At 42.4% G+C, this 12042-nt stretch overlaps 1 protein-coding gene across 2 annotated transcripts in view; it reads left to right on the top strand.

The window, feature by feature from the left end:
* The first annotated feature begins 7154 nt into the window (after positions 1-7154).
* Positions 7155-12042, top strand: part of Chchd6 (coiled-coil-helix-coiled-coil-helix domain containing 6) — a 200680-nt gene continuing 195792 nt past the window's right edge. The window contains exon 1 of one of the 2 annotated variants that reach the window (XM_028781752.1): positions 7155-7348. In XM_028781752.1, the coding sequence (XP_028637585.1) occupies positions 7262-7348 (87 nt within the window). In that variant the 5' untranslated portion in view covers positions 7155-7261. The remainder of the gene's footprint in view (positions 7349-12042) is intronic. The other variant, XM_028781751.1, reaches the window with a different exon arrangement.

Raw genomic sequence — 12042 nt, 5'->3', positions numbered from 1 at the left:
ATGGCTCAGTAGTTAAGAGCATTTGCTGTCTTTCAGAGGACCCAGGTTTGGTCCCCAGCATCACCATCACAGCAGCTCACAACAGCCTGTAACTCCAGATCCAGGAGATTCGATGCCCTCTTTTTTTCTCAATGGGCACTGCATTCATGTGAACATAACCCCCTCCTCCACATATACACACAAACGAAGATAATAAAATATTTTAAAATGAAACAAAACAAACCTAAAGACAGAATCAGCATACAACCCAGTTATTCTTGGGAATATTTAAGGAATCTAAGTTATCGTACCACAAAGGTACCTGTATACTCATATTTATTATTCACAATAGTCAAGATAAAGAACCAATCTAGGTGCCCATCAACAGGTGACTGAATAAAGAAAATGTGGAATAGATTATATATATATATTACATATATGCATGTATTCATATATGTAGTGATCTTTTAATCAGCCATAAAAAAGAGTGGAATCGTGTCATTTTCAGGAAACTAGATTGAAGTTTATTGTGTTAAACAAGACAGACTTAGAAAGATGTTTTTTTCCTCATATGTGGCGTATGCACGCACATATGAACTTACATATGGCGTAACAGAAGAACAAGGGCTATGCAGGGGAAAAGAAGAGTCTAGAGATGGGGGACGGGTTTGAGGGGAGCAAACGAAACTCATGTTTTGTCTCCTGTGTAAAATCTACATATGTCTGTCTGTCATGAAAGCAAGAAAGGGACTACTTACTGGAGAGATGGCCAGTGACTATGAGGGAGGGTGCCAAATATGAAGTAAACGACGATGGCCTGTAGGTACCAAAGTGTCTTTGTGATGGGCTGATGGGGTGGTTCAAAAAGGAAAGGCACTTGCTGCAGAGCCTGATGACCAAAGTTCAATCTCCAGGACCCCATGGTGGAAGGAAAGAGCTAACTCCCTTAAGTTGTCCTCTGACCTATACATAACTGCTATGCTAGTGCCCTCTGGCCAGTAAGTAAGTGTGAAACATTTTAAAAGGAAATGCCATGATAAAGCTCACTCTGTACACTAACAGAAATATAAATAGTAAACAAGAGAAATAGCCAGGTGTGGTGGCACACACAGGTAATATCAGAACTTGGGAGATGGAGGCAGATGCATCAGGAGTTCAAGGTCATCTTTAGCTAGAGAGTGAGTCCCAGACTAGCCTGAATTATGTGAGATCCTGTCTCGGAAAAACAGAACAGGAAAACACAACCACCACCACCACCAAAGCAAGATCAAACTAGACAAAATCTCATCAAGAAGGGAAGGGATGGATGCAAAGTCTCACCCCCTAGCTGAGAAACTATTCGTAATTGATACCTGCCAGGCGAGGGAAAGTTAGTTCTAATAGCGTGCACACTGTAGGTTGCCCATGCTCTAGTGGGTGGCCACACACCTAGAGCAGCACAAATTGGATTCAATAGGTTAAAAAAAAAAAGGAAGACACAAAGTTAAGTGGGTATAAAATGGAGGAGGGCTGGGTCTGGGAGGAGCTGGGCAAGGGAGGAGAGCACGATCAAACTAAATGCCTGAAATTCTCAAAGAATTAATAAATACATTAAAAACAAACCTCCAAGCCCCAAGAGAAGGGAAATAAAACATAGTTACCATGGTAACTACTGGTAAATGTTGATACCACAGCTGCTCCAAACAGCACACAGACTGATAGGCTAATATCTAGATTCTATAACTCCAAAATTTAATCACCCCAAAGATTCACCTACAAACTGTTCTACAGAGCCACAGTGGCAACTGCAGCACAGTGCAGGCACCCAGACAACACACAGCCCAACACAACAGGGACTTTCTTCACTCTCCATCCTCATTCCCAGAAAGTGGTATTGTATAGTTTTGGGGGTGTAAAATCCTACACTTTGTGGTTTTGGATTGTTCTTCCTATAGAAATAGAAACTAGTTATTTTGTGACCTACAACAATTTCTCTGTGCAATCCCTGAGGGTTTTCTATCTGTGAGACTACATCACCTGTAAATTGAGGATGACTGCTTCTTCCCTGCCAACCTGGATGATTTAGGTTCCATTTTCTTGTCTTGCTGACCTTCCCAGGGATGCTACTGCCATACTGAGCAGAAGCAACAGAAACAGATACAGGGATCCTGACTAGGGCAGGAAGCTGCCATCCGGTTTCTAGAATGGACAAAGCTAGCTGCTTCCACACCAGCTGTCTTCCTGTCTTCTTTCTTCTGATTCTGAAGAATCCACTCTACGACAGGCTGCCCCACAGAGGCCACTCCAGGGCACCCTCTACCTTGTTTGCTAAATTCTAGTTCTAAAACTCATGCCATTCACCCTTGTCATGAGTGAGCTCATTAGGTCTAGGGCCTTGATTGTTAAATATTCTGTGACATCAGCTTCTTTCTGTCAGAGACATGAAGCTTGGAGAGTCCCTAACTTGCTCAAGAGTACCACACTGCTCTGAAGCCTTAAAGGCCAAAGCTAGGTCACAAGATCATTTAAAGCTGCAAGAAACAAGCACATCTTGGAGAGCTGTTTCTTCCATCCGGTTCAGAATTTTACTTTCCTATTATCTTATTCTAAAAGCATCTCAAGCTCATTCAAACAATGAAGTAATGTAATGGACTCCAAGATATATTTCACTTAGAATCGTCTCCTGACACATTTCCCCTCGGAACCATCTGAGTGTAAGATGCAGACACTCTTGACACAGCACTCTTAAATAGAATTGGCACACATCTCCCAGGAACAAAGAAATTAAGATTGAGGGGCTGGAGAGACAGCATGGCAGTTAAGAGCCCTTGCTGGTCTTGCATATGGTACAGGTTTAATTTAGGCAGCCACATGGTGACTCACAACCTCTGTAACTCGAGATCCAGTAGCTGTGATGTTCTCTTCTGGCCTCTACAAGCACTGCACACATGTGGTATACATCCAGGCAAACAATCATATATATATATATAATTAAATAAAAGCTTTTAAAAAAGAAAATGAATATTGATTCAATAATAATGGCTGAACAGTATTAATCAATGTATTTACTGAATAGTATTAATCAATAAGCCAGGGGTGTCACACTCAGTGAATGGGAGTCCCTTGTGTCAATCCCAGTTGCAATAACAACAAAAAACCCTCTAGGGTATTATATTGTATGTAAACTTCCCAAAGAGCTAGCAAAATAGCTTAGTGGTCAGTTAAGAGCACTGACTACTCTTCCTAAAGACCAGAGTTCATTCCCAACACCCACTTTGGGTGGATCCAATGGCCTCTTCTGGCCTCTCTGGGCACTGCACTCACATGTAAAACCTTCCCCACCCCCACTATTAAAAAATTTATTGGGGCTGGGTTTTGGGGGATTTATCCTCCCCCTCCTGTACATTCAGGTCACACACTGACTGGAACACTCCACAGCAGCTTGCTACATAATCCTGGTGAGGAGCACACACTTTTTCTCCCAGAATTTTTGAAGCACAGTCATTAAGTAAAGGTAGTGGGCAGCAAGCCTCCTCATCATAATACAGTGCTTACTGGTAAATAGTAAGACATCTTTCTAAACTAAAAGGCTGGGTGAATGGTCTGATTCCTAACCTTCCATCTCACGGTTTTAATATGCTTTGATGATTTGGGCCAGCTTCATTAAATTTTACTGAGGGTAGCAAAATGGCAATTTTTAAAAAGTCTTAATTTTATTTTTGGCATTGACTAGCTGGTATTTTTATTTATAAAGAAGAGATTTGGGGCCACCGAGATGGCTCAGCAGGCAATGGCACTTTGCCCAGTGTAATAACCTGATATCAAGCACTGGACTCCACAGGGCAGAGGGAAAGAACTGATGTCCACAAGTTGTCTCCTGACTTCTACACCTGCTGTGGCATGCATGTGCCCATTCTCACAAATAAATTGAAGTCTTCAAAAGGAAAAGTTTGCATCCTTTCACCGTCTCATCTCCTTTTTCCTCATTACGATGGAATTATGGATCTGATCAGTCGGCTCAACTGGCTGAAATGCTTGTCTGATAATTTGAATTTGATTCCTAGAATCCATAGTGGAAAGGGACATCCAACTCACATAAGTTCTCCTGACTCCCACATGTGACACACACATGCACACACACACACACACACACACACACACGAGAGTCTTAAAATGGACTGATTTTTAAAAGTATTAAATGAATTATAAGTCATTATTTTATCATCCATCTTAAAAAGATATTTTATTTTATGTGTATATGTATGTGCCAGCATTAGTTTATGCACACCATTTGTATGTAGGAGTCTACAGAGGCCAGAATTAGAGGCATTATGAGCTGTCATGCTGGTGCTGGGAACTGTATCTAGTTCCTCAGTAAGAACAGTAAATGCTCTTAATTATTGAGTAATCTCTCTGGGCCCATTTATTCTTTTTCTTAATGTTTAAATTGACTTAAATTTGACCAGCAGGAACCAGGCCCCTTGTCCTAGAGGGGTACATGGCTAGACAGAAAGAAATTGGCATTCTGTTGTAGGGAGAGGGATAGGAATATGGCAGCCAGTCAGAAGTGTCACACTTTACTTTCTCCAGAGCCTCAGTTTCCTGGGTCTTAGGTAGGATCATAGCATTGAGGATTTTCAGACTCAATTAATCAGTTGGTCGTGGATTAATATGGACAGCATGTAATCATCCTTCCCTGTCCTTTCCTCTCCATTCCTATCACATTGCCTTTATTTACGAGCACTGTATCTTTTGATGCATTGCAAATTTTGTACCCCCCCCCCCGATAAAAAGTGCTAAGACCCTATCAAAAATTTGGCAGGGACACTTGAGGCAAAGGGGAATGATGAGCCATCCTGCCTCTACCTTAGGCTTGAAAGCCATTTTATAATAAAAAACAAACTAGGTTAATTTCAGTTTGTGATTAAATCTCTGTTTTTCAAGTATTAGGCTATGCCCCACCTGTAACCTTAACTACAAATGATTCTATACTCCATGTTCCAGGAAATGTCAACCATGCTTTTGCTTCAAAAGTTTTTAATACCACCTGTTGCTATGCCCACCTTGTGTAGGCATAAGGTTATTGTGCACCATGTAAAGATTATCCTTGTTTTATTCAAATGCTGATCTCTGTGCTCCCATATCTGGTTGCAATCCTTATTCTGAGACTCTTCTGTCCCAGTGTTCTGTAAACAATGTCCCCAGTGTAGGGGATTTTGACTGGGAGATAGCCAGATTAGTTTAGAGGATTAAAACAGATTAATACTGCTCAGTTGTTGTGCCTTAAAGCTGCTAAATAAATCTAACAGCCCTGTCTCCATTATTTAGGAGCTATATAGGTTAAGAGAAAAACTTCAACACTTATAAATTCTCATTAACAACCTTATTATGGGTACCTGTTGTTATGACTTGACCACTTTGTCATGAGTACCTTTAGAACAGACAGCCATGTTAGGCCTTAAGTTTCAGTTTCCCTAAGAAGCAGGCAAGGCTCCTTGGGAGAGTCAAAGACATTAGTCAATATGGGTCCTGACTTTTGGCCAAGAGGGAGAATGAACCAGAACTGAGTCAATTCCTGGGACATTTGGCCAAGAGAGACAACAAACCCTGAATTGGGTTAGTTCCTGAAATTTCTCTAAGGCCTGACCAAAAATAGTAAAACTAATATAGCAACCAATCAGAAATTGTACCAATGTAACTGCCACACACCTAGCTAATCATGTTAGAGATTACTTAACCCTTTAAGAAAATTCCCCTAGCCCTGCATAAAATGAGCTCCTCTCCTGATCACCATTTTGATGAATGGTTGACCACATATGCTGGTTGTTTTTGCAGAATAAATGTTCTTTGCCTTTACATACTATTTGAATGTGGAGTCTTCCTTCAGTGATTCTCAGTCCCTCACACTTGCAACCATGTTGTGGAGGTTGTGGCTCCTATAGACTCATGTGATTGAATACGTAGTCCATAGAGAATGGAACTATTAGGAGGTGTGGCCTTGTTGGAGTAGGTGTGGCTTTTTTGGAGGAGGTGTCACTGGGGTGGTATGGGTTCTGAGGTTTCAGAAGCTCAAGCCATCTTACTTCCTGCTGCCCTTTAATCAGGATGCAGAACTCTCAGCTCTTCCTCTAGTACCATACCTGTCTGCATGATGTGATGCTTCCCATATAATGGACTAAATCTCTGAAAATGTCCTAATTAAATGTTTTCTTTTCTTTTTTGTTTTTAAGATGGGGTTTCTCTGCGTAACAAGCTCTGGCTGTCCTGGACTCTCTTTGTAGACCAGGCTGGCCTCAAACTCACAGGTATCTGCCTGTTTCTGCCTCCCAAGTGCTGGGATTAAAGGCATGAGCCACCACAGCAGGCTAAATGGTTTCTTTTTTAAGAGTCATCCATGGTGTCTCTTCACAGCAACAGAAACACTAAGACACATATCTTTGTTTCACAAGAGGTTGAGATCAACTAGTTACATTCTGCTTCTATTTGTCTGCCATACCTCCACACCTCAAATTTGGAAACCCCTTATCCTTGAGCTATAAAAATCTTTTCCACCTCAAAGGCTAACCTCTTGAACTCCATCTTAGAAAGAGGCAGCCTATGTACAAGAATAAAAAGTTTGCTTTAACTAATTGCTTTCCCTTAATTAATTTGTCCAGGATGATTTTGGTCAGTGGTCTTTCTCATGCCATCTTTGATGTTAACATTTGGTCCCTAGCATACTACACTCACCTTTAGACCTAAAGGTCTAAAGGCTCCATCTGTGAGGTTACCACAATTCATCATCATCATTATTATTATTGCGGTATTACAGTGTAGTTTCCCATGCACTCCAGTAAACTCACTTGTGTTTGAAATTTGTTTCCTTCATGACTGAAGCTGAGGGAAGCAGGTCACATGGGTGGCTCAGTACATGTCTGCTGAATGCTTAACATGAACATAGATCATTAACAGTCTTAGCATCCTTGGTAGTTTATTATCAGAACAGGACTTTTACTTTGCTTCAGAGATAAAAGTTATAAGAAACCTTGATCTTGTCTCAGAGTCTGTTTAGTGGGCCCTCTATCGAGTTTTCCAGCCCACAGGCATCCCTGCCTCAAAGAGCCACGCCTCCTTCCAGAGCCTTTTGTAGCGCCAGAATGCTGGACTACAAATCCCACAAGGCAACGCGCGCCAGCCTTAGCAGCCAATAGCGCGCTGTGTTGCTGGCTTGTGTCCCGAGTGACGAGCGTAGGCCGCTGAGCAGCGTCGTCCTGGTTGCTGTGGAGCCGGCTCGCGTGGCCGCACGCCCTGCCCGCCTCCTGTCATGGGCAGCGCCGAGAGCGCCGAGGCCCGAAGGGTGTCTTTCGAGATGGATGAGGAGGAGCGGGTCCGGGTGCTGCAGGGCATCCGGGTGAGAGGCGCGGCGGGAGGGCGCGGGCCGGAGGAGCGTGCGGGCGGGAACGGGAGCCGCGGTCCGGGGACCCGATAGATGGAGGGGGCCGATGGCACTCAGGGGCAGCCGGCTGCCGCAAGTCGTTTTCCACCGCCTTGGCTCTCTCGGTTCCGGACTGTTCCGTGCTCTACAGGTTTCACCTGTCGTGTGCGTCTTGTTGCGTGTGCTGTAGCACGTTTTGAAGGTGTTCGCCCATTTCCAATCTTGTTCACGTGCCTTTCTCCGGGAGGCAGCAAAGGGAGAGTTTTAGCTACAATATTATTAGGTCACATGCTTTATCCGCCCTTCAACTAAAAGCCTACCGTGGGGTCCTTACGACGTCGAAGAGGAGGGATCTCCTCACTTGCTTTTACAAGATGTCCCGGTGCCTACTGACCTCCCCGTCCCTTTCCTGGCCTGTTCCCTCATCTTCATAAAATACTTATTTTGCCTCAGGACCTCCTTGTTCTTCCCAGAAGATCCTAGGTGTTTGATGTTTCTTTCAGTTATCGTTAACCTGGCTGTCTTCATGTTACAGCTCAGGTGTCATCCAAGAATCCTTCCTTGACCACAGTCTGAAGCAGCCTCCCACACCACTGCCACACGTTTATGATTTCCACAGCATCCAGCACAGTTTGAAACAAGTTGTGTTTATTGCGTTTCCCATTAGAGCTCTAGCTGGTAGCTTGGCTGAAGTTCTTGTGTGATTCATGACTTTATCACCAGAACTTACAAGAATAAAAGCTCCTGTATTATTGCAGACTGTCAGCTCTTTACAGGTATTATTTAATTTTCAACAGATCAAAGAGAAGTAGAATTGTTAGTACCTCTTCGTCTGTTTTGTTTTGAGACAGGGTCTTGATATTTAGCTCAGGACGCTGTATCTACCTGTCTCTTGAGTGCTAGGATTAAGAAGGGCATACACCACCAAAAATCTGGTTAGTCCATTTTGTAGTTTATGGGGAACTGCGGTGCTATTGGCATAAGTTGTCCAAGGTCACATAGGTAACAAAGTAGGAGACCCAAGACTATAAAGTAGGTCAACTCCGTAGCTTTTTGTTAAACTTCTTGTTATACTTCCTTCTACACCTGTGCATGACACGTAGCGGGTACTTGGTCAATAAGTAATTACATGAGTGAACTCAATGAGTCAAACTTAAACGAAACACTCGCAGTTGGGCCTAGATGAATAGAGAGGAGGTTCAGAAAAGGACTTCAGAGGGTCTGACATCTAAGCTCCGTAATTGTGTGACCTTACAAGAGTGAGTTGTTTTTTGAGTGTGTGTGAAGTGATGGAGAAGATATGCAGAATGCTTTGTGGGGGGGCCTCAGAATGTGCAGCATGTCAGGTGCTGACCAGCTGGAATTGTTAACCTGGCTTGTGGCAAGAATTAAGTGGGGGAAGATGGCTTCTATTGAAAGGCTGAGAGGGAAGGAGTAGGGTAGATTCTAGGAAGACAGCTTTGGCTCAGGATATTCTTCACGTTTGTTGCTGGGTCTCCTGTTTCAGGGAGATGGGAAGCACCATTGGAGGTGGCTCAGACTTTTTATTTCTAGTCTCTTAATAATTCTGTAAAGTACAAAGTCTTTAAATTTTTTTCTCTCCTTTAAAAAAATGTGTTTTTTTTGTGTGTATGTGCACATGCTTGACTGTATGTGTACCACATGCATGCAGGTGCTCAGAGGGTGAAAAAAAAGATGCCAAATCCCTTGAAACTGGAGGTACAGATTATTGTGAGCTGCTGGCTCTGGGTGCGGGGTACCAAACTCTTGAATAGCGATAATCACTTTAAAGCACTGAGCAATTCTTCCACACCCTAGTACAAACCATTTAAAGGTGGGAAGTCAAGCTGGAAGATGGTATGGACTTCCTGAGGCGCCATGTGGGAAGTGCTTGGAACTAATCTAAATCTATCCGACTTCCCTCCAGCCTGAGGACATGTGTCTTGGTAGTCTGAAATTTTGACATTGCTTCTACTTAGCCTGACAGGGATGCTAAGACTCCGCTTAGTTTTACAAGGCAGTTAAACTGGAGGGAACTTCAGTAGTAGAAAACTTTTTCTAGTTAATTTGAGAGAATAATGGCTTGTCAGAGGTAGTCAGTGAGGTGGTTGGTCCAGTGTTGGGAAAGCATGGCTAGTGTGCCTGGTTTTAAAGAGGAAGATGGAAGGAAGAACATTATGGTAAATATTTTGGTGATGAGAGGTCTGTTATGAGTAGTTACTTGAGTATTTAAGAGTTCCTCTGGTCTTCAGACAGATGAGTAAAAATCAGTATAAATAAATAAATAAATAAATAAATAAATAATTTTAAAAATCAGATCAATAAAGTAGTTTACCTACTGAACACATGAGAAGTCAGTGAGAGGTAGATTCCAAGAGAATATCTGCCCTAGTTCCTTCAGAGAAAATTAAATATTCTTAAAGACCACTTGTATTTAATCCCTGGGGCCTGATCCCAGTGCTCTGGATTCCTTAAAATTAAGTGTTAGGGCCTTGCTCATTTGTGTGTGAATTTGCATAAATTTACATAGCGAGTTCAAGCCCTAATTCTGTGGAAGGTAAAAGAAATTTAATTGATGCAAAATGCTGCAATTATATTCAACTCCTGATTTCAGAGCAAGCTTGCACAAAATACATAAAGATTGTCTCAGCCAGTACATTGAACCTTGTGGTCTTCTAAGAGCAGGCAACAATATCTTATAAATGTCTATTTTCTTCTTTTCTACCCTGTATAAGCAGCCATCTTTGTCATTCAGCTGAACTTGATTGATTGCTGAAATCCATACTTCTCATAGTTCCCAAACCACGCCCCCTTTTCATCGATCCACCTCTTATTTTGCCACTTGCTTTGGGAACCTTCCTATGGACCCAGATGCCTAAGCTCATCCTAGGCTGATTCTATCCTTCTGGCTAGATCAACTTTATCATTACTCATTGCTCCTGTGAGGCAGGTTCTGGACCACTCAGGAAGGGAAATACGATGAAAGATTAGTCAGATACACAGGAGACAGTCAATATTCAGATGCCAGGAGGCTACTTGATAGTGCACTACCTGAGCTCCTCAGAAGCACTGCCAAAGTGGTATTTACCCAACACTGGTCTGGTCTTAACAGAGATGGGAAACAAAGCCAGGCTCTCTGCCATCTTGGAGACTGGAAAGAAAACAAAAAGGCAAATAACAACAACAACAAAACCCAAAAAACAAACAAACAAAAAACCCAAAAACCCCACAGGTTCTGAGGAGGAATTAAAAACATGCAAAAGCAGTAGGACTAATACTTGTTTGAGGTGAGTTGGTGAGAAAATGCTTCTCTGATGAGGTGACATTGTTGGTATGTATGACCTGAGCTATCCCTAGGAAGAATACATATGTGTACTGTGCTAAGTACTGTGCCAAGGAAAATTAAGGACATTTCTTCAGGTTCTGTGCCTGCTGACCTTGTGCAATGTCATTGTCCTCATTCATTTTAGAGGTCAGATGTCACATAGTTAATTAGTGGAAGATTTGGCTCAAGCTCTGACTCTGAACCAACATTAAGATGATTGGCCTCCACGAGGGGTAAGGATACTTGAGAAGGCTTGCCATGTAGCAGGATCAGCCTGGGCAAGACTGTGAACACGTTAGCCTGGAGGCCACATGGAAGATCCTTAGGCAGTCTTCAAAGATTGAGTGTTCATTTTAAATATAAATTTACCACTTCAATTTTTTTTTTTTTAGTAAATGTACAGAATTGAGCAACTGTCACCTAATCTACTTATAGAACATTTACAAGATGTGAAAGCTATCTTGTTCCTAAGACACTTCCTATTGCCTTTCCCCAAACCTGGGTAACCATATTCCTCTTTCCTCTATAAAATTGCCTTTCTTAGAGAATTCGTATAGGTAGGTTTGTATACCTTGCAAGCCTAGCTTCTTTTGCTTAGTGTAATTCTTTGTGCAGTGCGGAGGTAGAACCTAGCATCTTCTGCATTCTAGGCAAGTGCCCCACTACTAAGCCACACCTAGCATCCTAAACTTCGTTTTTTTCCTTTTCATTTTTTATTTTATGTGTATGACTATTTTGCCTGAATGTACATCTGTGTGCTTCATATGCACAGTGCCAACAAAGGCCAGAAAAGGGTGTCAGATCCAGTGGGATGTACAGTTGTAAGCTACCAACGTGGGAGTTGGGAATTAAACCCAGGTCCTCAGAAAGAACAGTCCTCTTAACTAAAGAGTCAAACTGTTAAACTGTTTTGGCATTGCTCTGTTGGTAGGAGTGTTTGCCTGTCATATGAGAGTTTTAGTTGCTGAATATACTGTGTTGAGTGGATAAATAGTGCATTTGTTTATCCAGTCACCAGTTGGTGGACATTTGTATTGTTTCCATCCTAAGCTATAATGAATAAAGCTTCTGCAGACATTTCTTTTCTTTCCTTTCCATTCCATTCGTTTCCCTTTCCCTTTCCCCTTTTCTCCTTTCCCTTTCCCTTTTTCCCTTTCCCCCTTTCTCCTTTCCCTTTCCCCCTTTCCCTTTCCCTTTCCCCCTTTCCCTTTCCCTTTTTCCTTTCCCTTTCCCTTTTTCCCTTTCCCTTTTTCCCTTTCCCCCTTTCCCTTTTCCTCTTCCCCCTTTCCCTTTTCCTTTTTCCCTTTCCCTTTCCCCCTTTCCCTTTTCCTTTTTCCCTTTCCCC

The sequence above is a fragment of the Grammomys surdaster genome, unplaced genomic scaffold (genome assembly GCF_004785775.1).
Source record: "Grammomys surdaster isolate TR1022 unplaced genomic scaffold, NIH_TR_1.0 531, whole genome shotgun sequence".
Classification (NCBI taxonomy): domain Eukaryota; kingdom Metazoa; phylum Chordata; class Mammalia; order Rodentia; family Muridae; genus Grammomys; species Grammomys surdaster.
The sequence above is the reverse complement of the archived record's forward strand: the minus strand, read 5'-3'. Positions and strand labels throughout refer to the sequence as shown.